At 34.8% G+C, this 25,239-nt stretch overlaps 2 protein-coding genes and 1 non-coding gene across 5 annotated transcripts; all 3 read left to right on the top strand.

Annotated features, from left to right (window-relative positions):
• Positions 1–10,908: 10,908 nt before the first annotated feature.
• LOC106762510 (probable pectin methyltransferase QUA2) lies at positions 10,909–19,182 on the top strand. Of its 2 annotated transcripts, none has more exons than XM_014646473.2 (9): positions 10,909–11,243; positions 11,989–12,818; positions 12,904–13,036; positions 13,610–13,850; positions 15,045–15,258; positions 15,752–15,927; positions 16,057–16,360; positions 17,807–17,945; positions 18,694–19,182. In XM_014646473.2, the coding sequence occupies exons 2-9, from the start codon at positions 12,118–12,120 to the stop codon at positions 18,850–18,852; spliced, it is 2,067 nt and encodes a 688-aa protein (XP_014501959.1). In that variant the 5' UTR covers positions 10,909–11,243; positions 11,989–12,117; the 3' UTR covers positions 18,853–19,182. The 2 variants fall into 2 exon arrangements, with proteins under 2 accessions (XP_014501959.1, XP_014501958.1); XM_014646472.2 differs by having other exon boundaries at positions 10,909–11,384.
• A 1,186-nt stretch (positions 19,183–20,368) lies between these two features.
• TRNAY-GUA lies at positions 20,369–20,453 on the top strand. Its single transcript is given in 2 exon segments — positions 20,369–20,405; positions 20,418–20,453. It is a non-coding gene; the product is annotated as a tRNA-Tyr (tRNA).
• A 27-nt stretch (positions 20,454–20,480) lies between these two features.
• On the top strand, positions 20,481–24,332 carry LOC106761085 (protein ROOT PRIMORDIUM DEFECTIVE 1). Of its 2 annotated transcripts, XM_014644585.2 has the most exons (3): positions 20,481–21,735; positions 24,040–24,074; positions 24,160–24,332. In XM_014644585.2, exons 1-3 carry the CDS (start codon positions 20,623–20,625, stop codon positions 24,194–24,196), a joined length of 1,185 nt encoding a protein of 394 aa, XP_014500071.1. In that variant the 5' UTR covers positions 20,481–20,622; the 3' UTR covers positions 24,197–24,332. The 2 variants fall into 2 exon arrangements, with proteins under 2 accessions (XP_014500071.1, XP_014500070.1); XM_014644584.2 differs by lacking the exons at positions 24,040–24,074; positions 24,160–24,332 and having other exon boundaries at positions 20,485–22,096.
• The last annotated feature ends 907 nt before the right edge of the window (positions 24,333–25,239 follow it).

Raw genomic sequence — 25,239 nt, 5'->3', positions numbered from 1 at the left:
AGCTTATAAATTAGACTTTAATTTAGTTTATTTACTGATTTGTTAATATAAGATGCATGTTTTGAAATGGAAGATATGATTAGGTGTGAGTTGTTGAGTTGGAAAAATAAAAGAATAAAAACATAAAAATAGGAGTATGGGATCAGAATGCACTAGAGTTGCAACAACTGTTTGAGAGAATTTCATTATTAGAAAGGTGAAAATGGTGAAAATGTTCACGTATTATTATGTATTAAGTGTTTTATAAATTCCTCTTGGCTTTTTTCCAAAACAATAAATATAATTTAATAAAATTGTATATGATTTTATACCATACTTAAATATTGAAATTAAGGAAATTATAAAATTAAAATCTTTTATGATAATTTACCCATTATATTCTTAACGATTATACTAAGATTTGAATATATGGTATCAATGATTAAAAACAACTTTATATTTTAGACACTATATTAAATTTGTATTATATTGAAAATTTTAATTTCACTTATTTTAAAATATTATCCAAGTAAATTTGATTTATTTTTATATATACATAAAGTTTATATTTCAATTTGTTAATTATGTTATGTTTTACCAACGAGAACGGATTCACTTGTTCCGAGTAAGTAGAAAGAATTCTTCCTAATATATTTTTTTCATTTAATTTTAAATATACATGTTCTCGCAATTTTTTTTTCATGAGAAAAACAATATAAAGCTCGTTAACCACAATTACTTTTGAAGAAAATGGATACGTACACATTATCTCTGAAGAACATTGAAAAATGATTTGAACGTGTAATCATGTATTGGATATATATATATATATATATATATATATATATATATATATATATATATATATATATATATATATATATATATATATATATGTGGATAATGATATTTAGACAACATTTTTTTTACAACATTTGAACATTGATTACATGTCAATATGTGATTGGTCAAAAATTACTCCATAATCAATAATAATAATCATAAACACTATTGAGGAGTAATTTTTGACCAATCACATATTGACATGTAATCAATGTTCAAATATTGTCAAAAAAATGTTGTCTAAATATCATTATCCTATATATATATATATAAACAATATACACAATACAGTTTTATAATATTTAATAACTTAATTAGTTTAGAGGAGGCTAATTGCTAATTAACTTAATTTTAGAAAAATAATTTGGATTTTATCATATTTCTGCAATTTAAGTGGGATGTTTACAAAGACTAAAAATTATAAAAAAATCTCAAGGTTGACCTTTAGTGATAATGTCAGCAATTTGGTGACGAAAATAAACATGAAGAACTTATGTTTGACCACGTGTTACTTTTTCATGAACAAAGTGAATATCCATTCAATATGTTTTGTTCATTGATGTTGCAGAAGATTGTTAGATAGATAAATGACACTAATGTTATCACAATATACCAAAATAGCTTAAAGGAGAGGAAATTGAAACTCTAGTAGGAGATTATGAAGTCAACAAGATTCAACAACAACATTTGCATCACCTCGGTATTCAGCCTCTGTACTAGAACAAAAGAGAGTATGTTGGCTCTTTGAAGGCCGCGAGATGAGGTTGTCACCAAGATAAACATAGTAACCAGATGTGAAGCGTATGGTATCAGGACATCCTTCCCAATCAGCAACAATGTAAGAAATAAGTTTGTCAGTAAAGGTACAGACAATATTATGTGAAGTTAGACCTACTAAACAACATATGAAATATCAAGGTAAGTGAAGGTGAGATATTGTTGGCAAGACATAATAGGATCCTCGTACGGTGTAGGGATTGCATAAGTGCCTTCCCGCAACCCGACCCGCATTTAAAAAATCTTACTCGTACCTGCCCTGTTACCCGTCGGGTATCCGCATAAAAAAAACCCGCGAATTTTTTTCAACCCGCGGATACCCGTTTTTCACCAAACCCAAACTCAAGCCCAATAGTCCATTCTATTTTCTTATCCAGAAACCCTAATTTTTCATTTCAAAGACAACAGTCGTCTCCTTCGTTCCCGTTCGCACAAAGAGCAGCTGTCTCCTTCGTTCCCGTTTGCACACAAAAGAAGTTTTGCTGCTCCAGATATCTTCTTCCATCATGATTGGGGATCTATGTCTAATGTTTGCTTGAAGCACTTCACTAGAAAGCAAGAAAGAAAAATAGAGGAAGGCGTCATGAAACTCTCGCTCCACCGCGAAACCTGGTGAGGAAGGCGTCGCGGAGGAACCATGAGAAGTTGGCGCAAAGCGAGCTGACAATCCGAGAAACAGGGGAAGAAGCCATCAGAACGAGGAACCCTAGGTTTTGGTGTCGAAGAAGAAAAGGCTCAAACAAACCCAAGATCTAAAGGTTTGCTTGGTGTAGATTCAAGATTTGGTGAGGTATGATGGTTTAATCGGTGAAATGGTCCGATTAAACGGTGGAAAAGGTTGGAAGTGAAGAGTTATTCGGTGTAAAGGCTAGATTCCGATTTCAACTGGTGAGAGGTGATGAAACTGTGGTGTTGAAAGGTTGATGCGATTGAAGTTTGTGGTTCGTGACGGTGTGTCGGAGCAGCAGAAGCGGCAAAGGTGAGGAACAGGGGCAACTTCCTATTCTTGTTTAGATTTGAAAAGAAACCCTAAATAAAATTGGGCTTTGGCCCAAGTTTTGTAACATCCCAATAAATATAACCAAAGCTATAATTCATTTTCAGGAGTTAACATGAACAATAAAGGAGAACAGTAGTGAATAAACCGAGAGGTGAAAGAGATAGGAGAAATAGCATTTTAATTTAAAACTGTACAACGGTTCAATTAAGTAAAATCTTTACAAGTTAGACCGAACGGTCTTAGACCAAGTTCATTGACCGAATGGTCAATCATCAAAAGGTTCCTATACATGGCATCTACAAAATATAAAACAAAGGAACAACCACACTAAGGACCGGACGGTCCTGCATAACTCTCGGGCACGGCTTCTACTACATCTTCCAAAGTGTCCTCCAAAGTAGCTTCCAAGGTAACTTCTAAGTTGTCCTCTGCTCACACCCAAAAAGAGTGATCATTGCAATTGAAAAGAATGACCGAACGGTCGGATACCGAACGACAACATAGGCAAAGACACAAAGAATAAGGGTAAGCTTATGTAAATTTAATTAATGATTTCAACATTCATATAAACAAATAAACAGAACCAAATCAACATGTTATACACACAAGTACTACACATGCATACTAAGTTCATCCATTTATGACCGACCACGACGACACTGTCCGGACGTATGAACATGTAGCTCGGTCGTCCCTAGCACCCGGTGTGGTGTAGTAACTGTCTCTCTGATCAGCTGCCACCCGAGGTTAGCCCTCAAACGGTTATCTACTCANATAACNGCGGACCTCCTGCCATTCCCACGCATGAGTGACCTCTCTCTACCTGAGAAAGCGTCCTCACGGAATATCAGGAACAAGGACAACACCTGAGTCATTCTCACATTCATACTTTACCAATCAATACCAATTCATGAGTCATTCCGCCAGTGGAATTCTCTTACTTAGTCAAATTCAACCAATGTTCAATATTACTTTCAAACTATTAGGACGTTGAGAATAATACCAGATATCCAATACTGAATCATAACCAACAGTGACCGAACGATTTAAATCAAAAGGGTAAGATGAGTATCAAGAACTCCATTAGCTGACCGGACGGTCATAGCAAAGGTAAGACTGAATAACAGATATATGTCAATGATATATAGAATGATAAGACAAAGAATGAGATCGAAGCTTATGGATTTACTATGAATGATAGTCATCCGAACGGTTTGACGATAATATCATAAAGTAGGAATTAAACTGGTCAAAGGTTGGTCTATGACCAAACACTTATCAGGCCGGACGAATCAATAAAGAAGAAATTCTTTAAAAGAGTGAAAGGACATTAGTCAATTTAAACCGGACGTTTCAATAAATAGAGTCTCATTAGACCATTCGGTCATTAAGTGACCGGACGGTTTGGAAAGGAATATCAGATTGTAAGTTTTCAAATGTTAAGTGTCAGCCTAAGGCCAAACACTTGTAAGACCGAACGCTTGGTTTATGACCAACATTCTTAAATAGCTATAAAAGAAAACACTTAAAGGAAATCAATTTAGTTTTGGTAACTATACTAGGCCGATCAGTCATAATAGACCGAACGGAACAGGGAAAACTGAACGGTCCTAATGACCTTCGATCTCAGATTCATATTTTTTTTCTAAGTTTCATACATACTCTTATCAATACAGAATTCATATTTCATACATATCATACAACTCATACAACACATACCATATTCAAGTCATAAGAAATCAAGCAACATACTTTAGATATCAAACATGCATTAAATCAGACATATTTTCAACCATACAGAAAATCATAAATTAAACTTTATAAGCTTCCCTTACCTCTAATTCCAGCTAAGTCTTGAAAATAAGTTGGTATGAACTATTCTTCTAAGTTTCCCAAGGACAGGTGCAAACTTGAAACCGGACGGTTTAAGTGAAAGAGGAGACCACCAGGAGTCTTCAGGTGTGATCTGAATGGTGATCGGAACAGTAGCTTGGTTAGGATTTTAGAGAGAAGGTAAGGAGGTTTTAGAGAGAAGGAGGAGAGTTTGAGATTTCAGAAAGTTGAGTTTGAGGAAGGAGATGAAGTTTGCATGCAAAAGTGGCGTCAGGTCTTCATTCTCACCTTAAATATTGCCTCCAATCCGAACGGTTTAGCCAACTCCAGCGTGACACCTGACTTCCACTTGTTGGGGTTCACTGCTCTGCTGCTGCTGCACGGATCACGAGGGAAGGGAATTAAAAAGGTTGGCAGAGTTTGTCTCCCACTTACCAGGGGAGAACCGGACGGTTGACACATGTACTCCACTTAAGTGGGGTATTAAATGGGGTGTGACAAGTTTTATTATAGATTGCAAAAAAAAAAAATACAATTGAAAAGTTAAAGAAAACTAATAAATAAAATTGTAATTTTATTTTTCAAACGGGTAACGGTTATCCGCGGGTACGGATAATGGGATACCCGAAACCCGACCAGTTAATAACCGGGTATTAGAATACTCGTTACCTGTGGATACCTCTTACCCACGAGTACTAAATACCTGAAGCGGATTTTACTTGCGAATACCCACATGTGCGATTTTTTTGCCATTCCTAGTACAGTGTGTTGGAAGATGTACTTAGCTTCTTATTAGTATCAATCAAAGTAGCAGAAGGATTGCAAGAGGTCATGTCGGTACATGCAATGATGTTATTAGCATCGATTCTCTGACCAAGGAACAAGCCACTTGCATGTCTTGTCACAACAATCGCAAGAAAATAACTCAAAGCATTGAGACCCTTCATAGAAAATTTAGAGGCAAGGAGTGCGATGATAGATTGGCAAAGGTCATAGGATGAGGTGATGAGAATGATGTCATCAACATAGAGAAACATGTATGCCATGTTAGAGCCACACTTGTAGATGAAAAGAGAGTGATATAAAATATCCTGGAACGAAATGGTAGAAACGTAGTCAGGAGAGTGTTGGTACCAAGCACAAGGCACTTGCTTTAGACCATAAAGAGATTTCCTATGGTGAATAACATTATTAAGGTGAAAAGGATAACGAAAATCAAATAGTTGTATAAAGTCATGTGTAGATCACCATGGATAAATACATTCTTAACATCCAACTGAAGAATGAGCTAGGATTTGGAGAGAGAAATTGTGAGAATCATACAAGTGGTCCCGAGTTTTACCACAAGATCGAAGTCTCATCACTTATAAAATGAACTTTGTAATGCTAAAAGCAACAATCATATTTCTTTTTGTGTCTGAAAATCAATATAGAACAAATGGTACTAACATTATAAGGTCGCAAAACCAAAGCTCATATATTATTTTTAATTAGAGCCTCAAATTCACACTGCATGATAGATTTCTAATTAGGGTTAGATAAAGCAAGGATACGATTTGATGGCAACCCCTAAAGGGACTTCCCATCCAAAGAAGCATCAACTACACTAAGACTATGAAAGGGAAGTTAAATACAAACTTAATCTTTTCTTTCTAAAGTCTTAGCATCTTTCTCTTTACTAAATAAACTTTACATTGTTTTGTAGGCCTTTAATAAAGAGGAGACACCATGTACATACAACTAAGGAAGGCTGCCAAGAAGGACAACCAAGGAATCACAAAAGGAAGCCAGATGGCGCCCCAGCGCCCCTCTTCAGGGCGCCCCAACGCCAGACACTGCAGAATCTTCTTCTTCACTTGGATTGCTGACCTGACATGCTATACCTTGTGTCCCAAGTCTCTCCAACTGCATAGCTTCCTCAACAAGCTTCTTTTACACTTAGAGTAGCTTGCTTAGCACGTTTTTGAGTCACTCCTTCATCTATAAAAGGAGGACTCTTCTCTTTGTAAAATTCAACTTTGAATTGATAATGAAATGTTGTTGAGATTTCTCCAGACATTACTTTCAGAGTTCAACTTGTTTATGCCTATTATGCACCTTCTCCTCTAGCTTCCTTCCCTCTTGGAAGGCTTTCAGAGCTTGAGAATCCTTGCTTCTTCCACACACCTTCATTGAAGCCTTCATCAAACACCTTTCGTGCTTCATGTTGCACCTACATTCCGCTGCCATCTCTGGACTTGGAGGCTGTTTGTGATTGGATTCCAAGAGAGCTTCCACACGATTTTTGGGAAAAGGTGATATTATCGGATTGACAATGGAAACAAAAAAGGTTAAAGAGCTTTCTGGGTATGTAGACATAAATTACGCCACTAGTGGCCGTAGTCCTTATAGGAGGGGTGGGTGGTGACGGAGGATAGGGTTCAAAGGCAGGGAAAATTGATTTGACGTAGGAGAGGTAGATAGGTTGGTCATGGAGGTTGATGTGTTGGATTAAGGGGAGCGTAATTTTGCAAGTTGTGGGTTAGGTAAAGGCTTCGGGTCAAGGTTTGGCTGGAGTTGAACAATGAAAGGATGTACGTCGCTAGTAAAATTGTTATTAGTAGAGATAAGGCAGGAAGGTATATAAGCAAAAGGAAACTATGTTTCATAAAAAATGGCATGTCGTGATATTATTACCTCTTTAGTATTAAAACATTTATAAACAAAACATAATAGGGATGACCATAGGAACTTAAAATAGGTGATGTTCAAAGATCACTGTGTAAAATATCAAAAGGCATCAAAATAATATTATTGGATAGCACAAAAGGCAACTTAACATGTTTTTCAAACACACAAATAAAAAACATTTTTTGAACTCAAATGCTTAAAGTATTCTCAAGGAGATATTGCAAAACAAAATAAACGAGATGGCCAAGACGACTATGCTAAACATCAAAATCTAGATCAGCAAAAGGAGTGAGATTGGTGACAGGATAAAGGTTGCAATGCATGGTTGGTGGGACTAGGGGACGACACGTGACTGGGAAAGGAGGGGTGACTCACGATTGCCGAAAAAAAAAGGGCAACACATAAGTTGGGAAAGGAAGTGAATGAGGGCACATAAGTAGGTTATTGGTGGAGGGAAGGCATGATGGTGATTGAGAGCGATGACAATGCAAAGGACAAGCTTGGAGTGTGAGGTGATACGAAAAAAAGAAAAAGTGCACAACGTCAAATGCAAAAGGGTGAGATCTGGATTAGAGAAACTTGTGATATTATTTAAGAAATAAAAATGATTTAAATATGTCTCATTATGTATTGGAGATAGGTATACTGCATTAAAAATATGATCTAAATAAGTAATGTAATTATGCATTACATAATTACAAAATATTTAATAATCTAATTACATAAATTTGATTAACTTAATTATAGGAAATTAATTACTAGTTGACATAATTTTGGAAGAATAATTTGAATTCTTTTCCTTTGTATCATCAAAAGATTTGGAAAAAAATTAGTATGTTTTTAGTAATATTAAAAACGGTAATTTTTGATCTTATTTATCTAACTTAAAAGTAGTTAATGTGGAGTTTAAATTTCAAAAGCTAGTTCTGATGTATTTTGGAAATAGAATAGATTCGTATCAACTGCTCAACCAATCTCCTTCTTAAGGGTTAGTCTCTTCCACATTGCCATACTCTCCCTCTAGCGGAAGTATTACTAACCACGTGTACTTATTTTCGTACCGTCGTTCATCTTAACAAGAACATGTTCACTGAGGAGACACAACACCGAAGAGACTTGAGCCCAACGACATAAGTGATTGACACCATTCTCAATCTAAAACCTTAAGACAATGGATTAATGAGTCTTCACCTTTATATAGCGTTCCACCTCCCCCTCAAGGGTGAGTCTCTTCCATATTGGTCCACTATGAAAATACAATATCAATGAGACCTGAGCCCAACTACATAAGGGATTGACACCACTTTCAACCTAAAAACCTCAAGACTATGGGTTAATGGGTCTTCACCTTTAACTTGTGCTCCACTTTCTTATTTCTACCCAATGTGAGACTTAGACTCACTTGGATTCCCAACAATACTGTATTATACCAATACAAATACTTGTGCTTTATGTGTACCCACTTTTTATGCCCATAGAATATAAAAAAAAGAATTAAACATTGTATCGTATGACCGATCGATTAAAGACATACTGAGTGGTCAACCGTTAGTCATATAAAATCAAGTGATCTACTCGTGATCGAGCAGTCATGAAGTCAAATTGAACGGTCATGTAACATAGGAATTATCCCTAATGTTGAACAACTTAAGGTAAAATGTGATTACTTAAGGTATGTGATTTTACATTTACTTTACCATTAATACTTGAACTGTCAAATCTATCTTTATTGATCTTGAGTATCAGAGTACTCTCTACAAATAATTTTCAAGAGTTAAAAACCAATGACACATTTGAACAATAACATAGAAACAAACTATTGAACTTAACATTTAGATCCTTTACAACCTATAAGACATTAACCACTCAATCCTCACATCTGAAGTGAACATTATAATATTTATTAAAATAAACAAAAATGTTAGTATATATATATATATATATATATATATATATATATATATATATATATATATATTTGTTAATTCATGTAAGTTACTAAATTTTAGTTGACAAATATATCTTCAAATATATTATGAATTATAAGTTTTAAGATTAAAGATATTTGAATAATTTTCAATTTTTTTATTTTTTATTTTAAGTTAAAAATGAAAATTAATAAATTATCTTAAAATATATATTTTTTATAAATAAAATATTTTTATCAATTTAATAGGGATTAGATAAGTTACCAAACTATATATATATGTTAAAATTTTCAATGAAAGTTCAAGCAGCATTTAGACGGTCTTCCATTATTCTATTATTGTGCATTTCCAATGCACTGTTATTGTGTTTCTATTTCTATTTGTCCTTAACCAATTCAACTCTGAAGCAAATCTACGTGCAAGTCACATGCAGAAACTATTCTTTTGTACTGACAAAATGTTTTCCACAGTGGAAACATAGAACTATAAACAAAATTACTTATTTGTTCTCTATTCATTAAAAAAATGCGACTCATCCATTTCTTTTTTATTTTTTACAATTAACCATTAAAATTTTGTTTTCGCACAGTGGTTTTAGTTTTGTATATTTTAAAAATTCAATCAATAAAAGTTATGATAGAAAAGATAATTTTACTTACTTTTATAAAATGGAAAGATTATTTATGTTTTTCATTTAAAAACAGAACCCAAAACAAAAGCATGAAAAAAAGATTCCAGGTGAAACTATCCTATTCCACCTTTGTATTTGTTCTTTTATTTTCAAATGACTCTCATATTTGTCGTATCAGTCTTAAATGCATGTGCATAAATAACAACAAATTTTAAATCATTTTGAAATGAAATAGTAATTTCAAACAAAACAAGAATAAATAATAAAAAAACAGAAAAACATCATTATCTCTTTTTTTATGACCATGTCTACTAAAATGATTATGTCGTAAACATGGTGGAAAAAGGTAAAAGAGTTTAGAAATTAAGAATGTGAAATAAATAAGGAGGGATGTTCTGTTATTTCTTTCAAGTCAAAACACATATACATTAACCTTAGATCAACTTAAACTACTAAACTAATCTTTTTATTTTTCCTCTCTCTTATATCTACACGTGGCTTCCCTTTCCTACAGCAACTTAACAATTCTCAGTCCTTTCTTTTTCTCTTCTCTTACCATCTTGCTTTATATTTTCTAAAAAAGAATATGGAATTCACTTTTACAATTTGTATGAACAAAATTGAAATTTTAATAATATATATAATATTTTGGTTCAATGATAAGCTCTCCATAAATGCATTAATAAATTATAGTTAATGCACCTTAAATTAATTAATTACTTTACATTTATTGTAAATATTAACTTCTACTTAATGATCTCCAAATACTATCAATGACAGATAAATCAGTTCAGATGAATTAATAAATTTACTAAAATGAATATTTAAAAACCCATATTAGATATATTTATTAATTATGGAAAAAAATGTAGTATTTGGTAACAGACACCTTTTAAAATTATGGTTAATGTTATGAAGAGGCACAGGGAATGATGTGGGGCTTGGATTAATTTCCTACCTTTTCCCACAAGATGCGTGCATTTTTATTTATTTATTTTTATGTCTAGAGACACGACACGATTAGCGGGAAACATTTCCTGTAGAAGATTAATTAGGGTCCTTTTTAGGTAGCTTCCTAGTTCTCACTTTTTCTTCTGTTCATCCCAGATAATTAATTCAAGTTAATCTATGATAGTAACATTATTTACTGCTGCTCTTAATTGGCAGTAGAATTAATAAAAACAAGTAATGTTTTTCATGATGGTTATTAAATACTCGCATTAGTTATTTATTTGTGGGATTTATTTTTATTAATGCTTGGCTCTGGGGGTAGTGTCACGAGTCACGATCGGATCAGTACAAAATCTGGTTGCTTATGCTTTCGTTGGTTTGTTTCACAAGCAGAGTTAGTATTGGAAGCTGCGAGTGTGTCTGTGTGTGAGAAAGAGAGAGATACTTACAGAGGGAAACCAAAGCAAAATCTCAAACCACTGGGGATAGAGATAAAGAGAGAGGGACGTGTTGTGTTGTTTCTGTGAGTGGTGTGCACCAAGCAACGAAAGTGGCCATAAAATTCAACCTGGTTTCTCGGGATTCTTAATTTTCATCTTCTTCTTCGCTTTTTGTCTCAAACATGGAGGAGGTACCCGTCATTGCTCCTTCCAAAGCTCTTCCTTTTCACTGCCTTTGATCTGACGCTTCTCCCCAATGTTTCGCTCTTTCATGTTGCTTCCTGCATTGATCTAAATGGGATTTTCTTTTTGCTCTCTCAATTTCAATTGGGGTACGTCAAATTGTTCTTTTTCGTTTTGGTTCGCCGTCTTTTTTAAATAACAAAGTGTGCTTTCGTTTTTGTATGACTCCGGGTTTCGATTGGGAAGGCTAACGAAGGTTTTTTTTTTTTTTTTACGGAAATTATTATTTACTATATGTGATTCGGTTTTGGGTTACGATTCGGAAACTCAAAGACGACGATTTTTGTCTTTTGAAGAAGAAAAATGAGCTTACGCTTTAATGAGAGTCTAGTTAATGTTGATGGAAGTAGCTGAAAGTGATTTAACTCTTTTGTTATCCACCTACATATGTTGTTCTCTAGTTCAACTTTAACTTCTTTCCATCTTGTTCTTTCGGAGTTCAGACTTGTAATTGCCACTCAAGTTTATCCCTTTTTTTTTGTATGATTTAAATCATGTGTTGGTATCTATACATCTGAACATTGGGTATGTGATGGATCTGGTGGTTTGAAATTATTAAAGGTCTTTCTTTCCCCTATTCCCATGTTTTTAATCTCTGAATAGGAAGTTTTTTTTGTTTATTTTCTAGATTGTTGTTTTGAATTGCTTCGTCAAATTCTAATTGAACACCATAATTTTCCTTTTAAATGCTAGGTTTGTGCTTGCTGAATTGGAGGGGGATTCACTCAATGTTTTTCTTTACTCACATTGAATGATGGTATTGGTTTCTGGGTGTATTCATAGAGGATTTGCACGCTAAGCATTTAGCTTATTGGGTAGAGAATGTCCAGGCCTCTACACAGAGGGGTACCTGTTCGGATCCCTGAAAGAAACAATGACTCGTGGGACTCCCAATCCAAAGATAAGACAGAAAAGGAAGGTTTTGATAGAAGATTTTCCTCTGCTCACCCCTCACCCTTGAGGTCTCCCTTTAGGTTGTTATCAGATAATTCTAATTCCATGTTAGGTATCACTGAGAATGGTTTATCATCTGACCCCTACATTATTGGCACTCCAAGAAATAGGCATAAGTTGATTCTTTTTTTCTTGAAGTTTAGTTTAGTGTTTGTAGTTATTCTTGCTCTTGCGGGGTCTTTTTGGTGGACCATCTCAATTTCAACTGCGTCAAGGGGTCACATTTATCATGGTTATAGAAGACTCCATGAGCAACTTGTATCGGACCTGTTGGATATAGGGGAGATATCTTATGCACCCTCAAGGCTGAAAGAATTGGAATTTTGTTATAAGGAGTTTGAAAATTATGTTCCTTGCTTTAATGTTTCCGACAATCTAGCTCTTGGTTTTTCTGATGGCAATGAGTTTGACCGGCAATGTGGCCATGAGCTCAGGCAAGATTGTTTATTACTTTCACCACCAAATTATAAAATTCCTCTTAGGTGGCCTACTGGAAGGGATATTATCTGGGTTGCTAATGTTAAACTCACTGCAGAGGAGGTTCTTTCTTCTGGAAGCTTAACCAAAAGGTGAGTGATATGACTTTCCTATTTGCTGCCATACTTTGAGCTATTGTTTCATCTTAAAGTTTTCATGTATTTTATTTGGTTATAGGATGATGATGCTTGATGAAGAGCAAATTTCCTTTCGCTCAGCCTCTCTTATGTTTGGTGGTGTGGAAGACTATTCGCATCAAATCGCTGAAATGATTGGGCTCAGAAATGAATCCAACTTCGTAAAAGCAGGGGTAAATGGATGTTTATTCTCCATTGAAAATGGTGTGATTAAGGATTTGTTACTTTATTTCTTGTGGTGATCAATTATAGTCGTATTCCACTATTTCAGTGAAATTTAGTTGTAGAAACTTTGTCTACTTTGCTTAATGTTGATATATGGGTAGACATCTGCATTGACTTAAGGCCATTGTTAATAATAAAATAGATATCATTGTTAATTATCTTGAAGGTATTTTGTTCAAACAACGAGTGAAAATCCAAATATTCTCCCTTTGGTTGAAGTGTTAATCTTGTTTATATCTGAACCGTCCTATTATTATTTACCTTGCTTTATAAAGATTCAATTGGTTGTCTTTAAGTGCATCCAATAGGCTAATGGAATAAGTCTCTCACATTTTTGGTGTAACAGCATGTCGTCATCTACTTGATGGGTCTATGCATTCACAGTATTTTTGTACCCTGCATTTAGAGGGTTTTGTGATATATTTTCAGAAGGGTTATAGTGGTATTGAATGTGAACGTAGTTCTTAAAGTTTGTTTATGATATTCCATTGATTGAACATGTTGAGATTCTGAATGTACAGGTTAGAACAATACTGGATATTGACTGTGGTTACGGTAGCTTTGGAGCACACCTCTTTCAGAATCAACTTTTAACTATGTGCATTGCAAGCTATGAGCCTTCTGGCAGTCAAGTTCAGCTTACACTTGAGAGGGGTCTTCCTGCTATGGTTGCTTCTTTCAATTCAAAACAATTGCCATATCCATCTCTCTCCTTTGACATGTTGCATTGTGCCAGATGTGGCATCGATTGGGACCGAAAGGGTATCTTTGAAAACCTACCTCCTACTATTTTCTATAAGGTCATTGTAATTCTGTCATTCTGCACATTTATTTGGCAACACCAAAGAAGATGTTGGATTATGATTACCAGTAAAAGAAAAAATTAGATAACAAAAATTAAGAAAAAAATTGTTCTTATAGACTGTAGTACTTATTCGTTCTGCTTCTCAAGTTATACCTTTCCATTTTTGTATATTCGGGAATTGAACATTGAGGGCTGGTTGTCTCTTGTGGTATTCCATTGTTTCACAAGTAAACTTAGACCATCCATCGACACTCTTTTGGAACCACGGAAAATATTAACTGTTGACAGTCATAGAACATTTATGGTTATCTTCCAAATATGATTATACATGGATTTCCGATTTCAATCTAAGTATTTTTCTTATTGCAATGTATTCATTCTTATGTTCTTTAATTTTATTTTAATTTTGAAATTTTGGACACAGTTCATGTGTTGATTTATTTCAACTGGGTTTTTCCTCCTGTGTTGTATTTTGATCCCCACCTATGTCTACATTACTGTTTGGGAAACAAAAATAAATAATGATAGTTAAATATGGCCTTCTATGTTCTTTCTGGATGTTCCAACTAATCCAAATTGTTTTTCCCATTTTTATTAAATTATTACTCTATCCATTTATGTTGCTTGCACTATAAATAAATGTTTGTCTGAACCATCTTAGGCTAAAACATTGTACTTAAAATATATATATATATATATATATATATATATATATATATATATTTTTTTTTTTTTTTCCGTTTAGTATTGTAAAATGTTTATTCAAAATCCATTAGATTAGAGTTATTACTAAATAATATTCCCATTCTCTAACTGCAAACTTCATAATAGTAAAAAAATATGGTCATACATTATATGTTTATTTTCCTAGTCATTGAACTTCCCAACAAACTGGAGTTTACTTGCTAATGTATTCGTCACATTTCTGCATGCATTTCATCCATCAAGCTGCCTCTTTTCATAATTAGTATTCCCTTTTCAAAGTTTAAATTTAAGAATCCGATAATTTAGTTGCAATCTTTAACTTGGCCTTAATTTCTGCATTTTGTAATGGTATTTGCAAGCTACTTTACCTTGTAGTCAGTGAGGTGAATTCCCTGAATATCTGGACTTTGCTTAAATCTTATTAACCTTCATATTCCATGTCATAGATGGCACTCTCATGATTGAAGCTGATAGACTTTTAAGGCCAGGGGGTTATGTTGTGTGGACTTCACCGCTTACAAATGCTCGTGACAGAGTTAGTCAAGAAAGATGGAAGTTCATACAAAGTTTTGCTGAAAATCTTTGCTGGGACATGATTCCACAGCAAGATGAAACTGTCGTATGGAAGAAAACAAGTACAAAGGATTGCTACAGCTCAAGGTATCACTGTTGTAACATGTATTGATAAAAATATATTACACTTTGTATATCCGTGGAAGAAATTTATAACAACCAGGATCTGTTTTACATGAGAATATGAATTTGTGTTGGTGTTGTTCGAGAGGTGATGCTGGTATTTAACACCCAAGAAAAATACGTTCTTTAAAATTGTGCTGAAAATTTAGAACAAGAGGGCGATAATTTGAAACTGAATCACTCTTTTTTTTTTTCCTTTCTGCTTATATTCTTCATGACAATTTGACATTCAAGGACATTTCAAAGATTGAAAAATAACTTTAATGCTATAACAATGCTCTGACAGTTATAAATATAAAGAGTCACATCTGGACTGCTAAATGTTTTAAATAAATCTTCAATAATTATTCAATCTCCGCTATACACTTATTTCAACACATTATTCCAAATTCGTATAATGCATACAATTTTATAACGTTCCTAATACTTTGCATTTTCTGTGTGTTTGGATTTCCAGAAAGAACAGTTCTCCCCCTCCTTTATGTGGCAGAGGGTATGATGTAGAGTCTCCATATTATCGAGAATTGAAAAACTGCATAGGAGGAACACATAGCAGCCGTTGGATTTCTATTGAAAAGAGGGAAACTTGGCCTTCCATAGATCAATTGAACAAAAAGGATCTTGAACACTTTGGTAATTGTTATGTTCTTTGACATTTACTTTTACATTTCTCTTAACGGAAGGATTTAACTGTACTATATAACTGAACGAAATCTGCTGTCAGGTAGGTTATCTTAATACGTATCTATTTACTTGCATTAGGGTTGCAATCTGATGAATTTTCTGAGGATTCTGAGAGCTGGAGAGCATCAGTCCATAATTACTGGTCTCTTCTATCACCATTAATATTTTCTGATCATCCAAAGAGACCTGGTGATGAGGATCCTCCGCCACCTTATAACATGCTAAGAAATGTGCTAGACATGAATGCTCATTTTGGTGGTTTTAATTCTGCACTGTTGCACGCTGGAAAATCTGTATGGGTAATGAATGTGGTACCTTTGAATGCACCCAACTACCTTCCCTTGATCCTGGACCGAGGATATGTTGGCGTTATGCATGATTGGTATTTTAAGCTTCTTTCTCTTATTTTAGAATTTCATGATTCTTTGTTTGCCCTTTTCTTGTTTGGCTGAAATTCTAGGCCATGTGCTAAAAGTATTTCTTCCTTGCCTTTTCTTCCAATTTTCTTTTAACATTTTGATACCTTCATAATACATAGAACTATAGATTTCCTTGTGTAAAATGTAACCATTAGGGCATTGAACTAGGTTGTGTGTACCGTACTTATTAGGCTGAAGAGATTTCACCGACTATTGACAACGATTGTTAGGCCTAAGCCCCGACGACTTATAGTTCTCTCTTTCGAACATACATTCAAACCTCCATATATCACTAGAACATCTGTAACTGTCTAATATAATAACTGCCCAGTAAAATAGTTATGTTATGACAATACATAACTGATAAAATAACTCATCCACACATAATTGCCCCTCTAAACTAACTTCTTACAGTTACTCAATTTTTCCTTGTGACATAAGCTTTCCGTGGTCAATGCCTTGTACTGACATATCAGAACTTATTTAAGTTCTGGTGGGGAGGATATGACATTTGCAATTAAGTTTGAATATTCTCTGTTTTTTAGTTTTGTTTGATGTAAAATAAGTAAATTCAGTTTGCTGACTGTTTTGTCTGAAAAATTATGGTAATCCAGCAACAAAAACCTTATCTCATTGGGTAAGATGACCACAGGAATCATGACGTCATTTGGTTTTGTCAAAAGACAAAATCCTTGGAGATAATCGTTCACGATGAGATTAGTCTTGCAGCCTTCTCCACTGTCCTTCTTGATTTCCTTCTCCCCCTTTTCGCATGACTAAAATTCATAAAAAATACTCTTTTTATTATTGATCAAATGGCCTTTTTGTACATGTCAAAATACTAGTTTATTTCCTTAATTTCTTGACTCAAATGGTATCACAGCTATATTTCCTTGTGTAGAAATATTGTGTATCGTCCTTTATCCATCTTAGCATTTGAAATATCGATCCCAGAAATTTGAATTTCAAAACTTGTGATATGGCATCTCTTCCCGTTTTTACTTCCCAAGTTATTTTCTTTTGTTTCTTGGAAAATAGTTGACAAATATTGAAGATTGTATCAGTAAGGACTAGTTTAACCTATCTCTAACATTCCCTTAATCACAAAGCTATTCGGGCTTAAGCATGAACAGTGAACAACCTTATACCACTCAACGCCAAAATTAAATTAAATTGTGAATAGGAGCTGTAAGGACTGACTCATCTTTAAACTTAAGCTTTTAAACGATGCTTTGGAATGCGTTTATATCTTTAAACTCTATCACATGCCAAAGTTTTGCATATTAGATTAAATATTCTAAACTTATCTTCCTTGTGAAAGGGCCACCGATAATTGAAAAGGGCACTGTTTCTGAACACTTGTCGCCAGTTACATATCTCTTACAATTTTGATCTTCTGTGGTTTCTAGGTGTGAGGCCTTTCCAACGTACCCTAGAACGTATGACTTGGTGCATGCAGCAGGACTTTTGTCCCTTGAATTCGCTCAGCAGCACAGATGTGCGATGCTTGACGTGTTCATTGAAATTGACAGGATACTTCGGCCGGAGGTATGTAAATATACTCGGGCTTTGACTTTCCATTTGTGGTCCTTTAACTTTTAACTTTACAGTGTTTTGTTTTCCTACTCACTTCATCCGATAATGTTATAAGGTATAAATATATAAAGCTATGAACATACGTGAATACGTTTTTGTTATAAACACTGGAGTGAGGATAACCTTTTCATAACCATAGCTAAACACTTAACAAAAGAAGGAGTCTCGTGATTTCACTTTGGTTGGGTTTTATTGTCATAAAGCAATGCAATAGATTCTGTTTCTTTATTAAATTAAATCATAATGGCCTGGATTTGAGCATATGATTTAATACTAACTGGATATTAATTTGGCTGAAGATTTATTGCCAATTTGCCTAATATTGTGTGATTTATGGCCTTACTTTTTTTTTTTTTTTGTCAGTGACGCTAGTTTTAAAAATTTTACTATCAGCATGGTATTGTGTATATATATATGTAGGGTATGCATCTTCATTGTGCAGTTAGTTCAATCTCCATTTAAGAATCACTAGGGTCAGCCCAGTAACTCTAATGTGATCATCAAATTAAGTGCATTTGGGAAAGCTTTAACTTTTGTTTTTCACCTGTGGAAGCATAAAGCTAAAATGGATTCTTCTTAGGTACTAAGGGGTTTAGATTTGCAGGAGGCTATTAGCAGATAGCTTAGGTACTTCCTATTGAATGGATTGGTATATTTTTAGGCCATTTGATATGGTGACAATTGGTGATGATATTTGCAGGGTTGGATTATAATTCGTGACACAGTTCCTATAATAGAGTCAGCCAGAGCTCTAACGAAACGGCTAAAGTGGGATGCTCGAGTCGTAGAAATTGAAAGTGACAGCGATCAGAGACTCCTGATCTGTCAGAAACCTTTCTTTAAGAAACAGGCAAATTAATTCATTAAAAGTCCAGAGTAAATTAGACCATAATATTCATATATTCATTTTCACAGTGTTCATTTATTATCATAATGCTCCACCATAGAAGGTGGGGATTGAAAATTTTGGACAGAAAAAAGAAATCATAGAGGAAACAGTGAATTCTCGTCAATGATACCATCCAACTCCTATGTAGCCGTAAGGCATATATACATAGGGCCTTGTAATTATCAAACGAGGAGCAGAGCAGAGCAGAGCGGATGAAATGAAGAAAGTATATACTGGTTCATTCAATTTTTCATGTGATATCTGGTTACAGTTACACACATGATGATTTAAGATTGGCAAGATGAATGATGATAGAATAAGTAAATTTCCCTCATATCCCTATACAATTATTTTTCTGCTCTCATTCCTGTAAAACCCCAGAAAAACCATGTTTTGATAAATCTTGTCAATATATATAACGTGGAATCAAGCTCATTTTCAACATTAGCCTGTGAAAATTACCTAATATGATTAAAACTCAGTTATATTTCCGTGTTTGGAGAATCAGTTTAGTGTGTGATCCAAGTTTTCATTTCTTTCCAAATTAAGGCGCAGTGTATGCGTACTTTTCTTTTGTCTGGTTTTCACCATCTCAGGCTAATTTCAATAATCTTTCACTTGACTTGAAAATTTTAGTATAAATGCCATCTTTAGTCACATTAAAGAAGTGAATTGGTTATTACTTGAATTGGACAGTTAATGATAACTACCTCTTCACTATGTGCATGTCCGGCTATGTTATATAAACTCGCATCTTTGTGTTTTTTTACATATATATATATATATATATATATATATATATATATATATATATATATATATATATATATATATATAATAATTTCAGTTAATAGTTAATTTAACATTTTTTTATTATAATTCAAGTTCCATCATCATAATAGTTTAAAACTGAAGCACTACGTATTAAGGATTGGTTTCATTGGATGGTGGTCTAACATCAAATGTAAAAGGATATGTAGTTTCCATCTTCCTAATTCGAAGATAAATCAGAATTAATAAATAATGAGAATCCTATTAAAACTACTTAATCAGGAATTCATTGATTGGAATTGAATTGGGCTAATAACTAAGAACAAATCCTGAGTATATATATAAAATTCACATTTAATCTGGAAAAAAAATATCATTTTAAGAAGGCAACAAGTAAAACAAAATAAGAAGAATTATAAGTTAAGATATTTGCATTCTAACTCCCTTATTAGAAAACCTTATACGTTCCATACAGAAGTATTATATATGTAGAGAGAGTTTGACTAAAATAAACACAGAAGTAGTTAAACTCAAGTGCTAAGTAAGAGTTGCATATTCTGTATATACAACAAGGGTTTTGATGATATTACAGAAAAAAAATGCATTATTTAACACCAAATTTAAACTAAAAAAGTTTTGTGAAGATCATTTACAATGATTTTTTTTAAATCAAATAATTTTATTTATTAATAACCGTTGATTAATATTTCAAATCCCGACCTTAGCTCAGTTGGTAGAGCGGAGGACTGTAGTTGTTAACAGACATCCTTAGGTCGCTGGTTCGAATCCGGCAGGTCGGAAAATATTTTTTGTATATATTTTTTTAATAACATACTTTTAGATCATCTAATCACCGTTGATTGCTATCCTCACGTATAAAACCGTTGATGATCAATGATTTTCATCTCAATTAATGGCTTGGCGCTTCTCCTCCTTCGTGTTGATGATCAATGATTTTCATCTCAATTAATGGCTTGGCGCTTCTCCTCCTTCGTCTCCACCGTCGAATCCTCAAAAACCCTAAACCCTAACCCTTTCTCCTCCACAGCCCCATTCTCCACCTCCTTCCTTGTCACCAAAACCCCCAAAAAGTTCAAGAAAAAACGTAAGCCCAAGCCCAGCCCTCGAACCTCTCCGGTCCAGACCCAGCCCAACCTCATTCCCTCGCTCGAGCGCATTCTCCACCGCGACGCCCTCCTACGCTTCGTCACGCGCTCCAAGCAGTTCCTCTCCGCCCAGCCGGAGCACGTCCTCCGCCTCGATGACGCCGGCAAGCTCCACCGCGAGCTCGGATTCCCGCGCGGCCGTAAGGTCTCCCGCTTCCTCCAGCGCCACCCCCTCCTCTTTCAAACCTACCGTCACACCGACGGCAAGTCCTGGCTCGGCTTCACTGATCTCATGGAGGACCTTCTCGCTGAGGAGCACTCCCTCATGGACGCAATGGAACTGAACCGCGTCGAGAAGGTTCGCAAACTCCTTATGATGTCCGCGCGCAACCGCATCCCCTTGAGCAAAATCCACCACTGCAGAACCCTCTTTGGCATCCCCGATGATTTCCGCGACAGGGTCGCCAAATACCCTGACTTTTTCAAAGTAGTGGTTGACAGCGACGGCAAGAGGGTGCTGGAGTTGGTGAAGTGGGACCCGCTTCTCGCCGTGAGTGCTCTTGAGAGGGAGTTCGTTGTTGACGAGGATTCGGCTAAGCGGAGGTTTAGGTTTCCGGTGAAGTATGGGAAGGATTTGGAATTGGAATTGGACGATAATAGGAAGCTTGATTTGCTGAACTCCCTTCCCTTGGTGTCTCCCTATTCGGATGGGCATAGGTTTGATTTGTGGACGTTGGAGGCGGAAAAGTATCGGGTCGGGTTGATTCATGAGTTCTTGAGCTTGACTTTGGAGAAGAGGGCTTCCATTCATCACCTTGTGGAGTTCAAGGAGGAGTTTAGTTTGACGAAGCATACTTATCAGATGCTGCGGAAACAGCCCAGAGCGTTTTACTTGGCAGGGACTGAGATGAATTGGGCTGTGTTCTTGAAGGATGCCTATGACGAGAATGGGGCTTTGATTGACAAGGATCCCCAGGTACTGTTTAATGAGAAGCTTTATAAGTATGCTCAGGTAGACCAAATGGAACATGATCCCGCCGTGGAAGTGCAGCATTTTACTTGATTTTTTTTGCTTCCCAGGAAGACAAATTTATGCAGACTGAGGAGAATGAAATGGGTTTTTGAAAGTCAAGAAAAGAAAGACTGATTGGAAGGGTGCTCTTAAACAGAAATCAAATGATTTTTTCATAATGGAATTGAAAAAGATTAGAGTGTCTTTGAACAATTTAACCAATTCTGGTTAATTGCTTCACGGCTCCTCTTCGATTCCATAGTTTTTGCACTGTAATTCTTCGTTACTTATTAAAGTAAAATAAATACAATCAATACTTCCTCAATTGCATAAAAATTCAGTAGTTTTTCTGTTATTGATTGAAATTTGTTAGGTTTGACTTCTTCTTTCAAGACTCTGTCACTTTTTTAAATGTGATAACCATGAGATGTTGTCTGCTGACATTCCCCTTGAAATGAATACTATTGCATTATTTTTCTTTATCTTTTGCTTCTGCTTGAAGCAAATTGCTTCGGGAGTTCTTTACTATTGCATACGTGACATTGTGTAACCAGCAACCACTGGTGTTGCTCAGGTAGGCAATTATTTAAAAGTAATCTAAACATCATAAACAGCGCCTGGAAAATTATTAATTTAATGGGTGGATGAAATAGTCTATCAATTAAACCCTTTTTGAAACTACTGTGGAAATATTGAGCACGCAAGAATTAAGATCTACTAATCTAATATTGGATTAGAAAGTTGTGATCGATTTCGGTCATTTCTATCGAAGATTCAGGAAATAAAATTTATTTGAGGAAATCATAGACTGATAAGTAAACAAGACTAGATACGTTTAAATACATAGATTTAAAAATGCAAAAGTTGAATTGAAAATAATTCAAAAGTTGTACTGAACTTTTCTCACAAAGCTAAAGATATAAAAATATGGAAAATGATATGTAGACAACAGATTCAGACAACATTTAGACACACCCCACGTGTCACACACTCATTGGTCCACGTGGCAAGGAGAGAGAAATGGCTTGCTTTTTGAACATTCCCTCAGATCATGACGCGTGGCAGAGAGAGGAAAGTGAATTTGGTTCTGAAATTTGAATTTGTGTAGGGTTTTGGTTTCAAATTTGGGATTCCCATTTTCGACAACCCCTCCCATTTCGTCACACCCATTTCGAACTCCTTCCATTTCGTCACCAACCTCTGACCATCTCCTGCTCACCGGAAAGACTGTCGCCGCCGCACTCCGGTTGTCCGTCACCGTCCGCATCACCGCCGGGAACCTTCGCTTCCATTTGGTCGAAGGTAAATCCCCCCTAAACCCTAATCCCGGTGACTTGGTACGGTACCATTTTGAGTTTGTCGAGTTGGTTTTTTGAGTTGTGGTTATTGTTTTCTGAGGCATGTGCTTAATGTGCAAAAACAATGATTTTTTGTTTTTCGTCTTCTCCGATTCGTGAATGTTGGGGTTTGATTGAAGTTCCACCTTGTAATGTTATATTATTTATGTTTGTTGTTGATGAGAAGCTGCATAAAAAGGAAATATGATGAACATAGAGTAATGTGATGGAACTCCAAATTTGAAAGAGTCTCCCAGGCAGTTAGGTGCGTGTTCCAAAATGGTCGCTTACTCTGTTCTAGGTTTTAAGGTGTCCCAACCAAAATTGATGGTTACAAAAGTCACTGTGCAAAACAAAACAAGCTTAACTCGGTTTTGGGCAGTCAAGCAAATCATTTGAACTTCGTTTTGTCCCTAACATCACCTGAAACAGAACATAATTAAGGTATTCTGGAATATCGTATTTCCCCACTCACGTGAAAGGCTTTTCTTTCTGAAGTGAGTTTAGCTTAAGAGATTATTTCAAATTTAATGGTGTCATTAGGTAAGTGATAGAATTGGTCAAACGTGTTATATATTTAATTTTTTTTAGTATTGGTTGACAAATAGGTAATTTTACCTTGTCGGATTGCTTTGTTATGTTTGGAAGATTCAAATTAAAGAAGGGTCCAATTGCACAAGATGTTTGGCTAAATAATTTTCCACTACACCAACAATGAGTGATGTACAACGGATACCTTTTGTGATAGCATGATTTTTCTTATTCAAGAGAATTCCATGTGGTGGTTGGAAACATGACTTAATATTTGTTCTTGTTGTCGATTTAAGGTTGTTTATGAACTTTGATCATTGTTTGTTGATTAAGTTAGTTTACTTCGTAAATGTGGATTACTTTAGTGAATGTTGATTAATTGTTTTTGTTTAATTCACAGTTATGGATTGCACAACAAATGAAGATTATAAAAATGTAAGTACATGAACTGTTTTGACATTTAATATCTTTGATTGAAAACAATTTTGTAATAGGTTTTTGGTTTGATAATGCTTTATAGTTGTGAGTTCGGGCTTGGAGTGATACAAAAGCTATAGTCCACATTAATGGGATATTACGAGAATATGGCTTGAAGGAGGGAGATGTGATGGTGTTTGAGGTTGATAATTGTGCAATTGATGATTTAATAGTTGAAGTTTATATTAATGGATGTTCGTGTAATGTAATAGATCCTATTTCAGTGTAAACCACGAAGAACATCATGAATTTTACCTTCATGTTTTTCATTATTTAAGTTTGAATGAAAATGTTTGTCTTACTTCTTTGTCTTAATTACGGAGGTATTTCTAACTTTGTTCTACTTCAAACCTTTATTATTCTTATAGTTATAATTAATAATTTATTACGTCCTACAATGGGAAATTTTAAACTATATGTTGTCACTGTCTTTAGTTGTTTAAAATGGAAAAAAATTAATTACGCACAAATAATTAATTTGGTTAGCAATCTGGAATTTTACTCTAAAATTTGTGTTCTCAAAATGAAATTTAAGTTCAGTTTTTTTAAGATGGACTATAGTTCGAATACGTGGGTACCTGGGTTAGAAGTTTTGCACACAGGGGTTCATTGTGTTATAACTTCATTTTTAAACCTCAAAAATAGTTATTATCCTGACCATTATCATGTTCTTAAGACAACGACACATCAGTGTAATGCTAATATTAACCCAAGCCCCCCAACTTATCATGTTAAACAACATAAGTAATTTTATAAAATCAACAGGGACTGTAATTCGAATAAGTGGGTACTTCGGTTATGAGTTTTGCACACCAGGGATCATTGTCTTATCACTTCATATTTCACTCTCAGAAATAGTTATTATCATGACCATAACCATGTTCTTAACACAAGGACACATTGGTGTAATGCTAATATGAACCCAATCCCCCCACTTATCATGTTAAACAACATAACTACATCTTATAATATCAACTGGGAGTATAGTTCGATTAAGTGGGTACTTGGGTTACAAGTTTTGCACACAGGGGTTCATTGTATGAAGACTTCATCTTTGAACGTCAAAAGTAGTTATTATCCTGAGCATTACCATGTTCTTAACAAAAGGACACATTGGTGTCAT

Source organism: Vigna radiata, chromosome 5 (genome assembly GCF_000741045.1).
Source record: "Vigna radiata var. radiata cultivar VC1973A chromosome 5, Vradiata_ver6, whole genome shotgun sequence".
In the NCBI taxonomy this organism is placed as follows: domain Eukaryota; kingdom Viridiplantae; phylum Streptophyta; class Magnoliopsida; order Fabales; family Fabaceae; genus Vigna; species Vigna radiata.
Note: the sequence above shows the minus strand (reverse complement) of the source record. Positions and strands in the feature narration are given on the sequence as shown.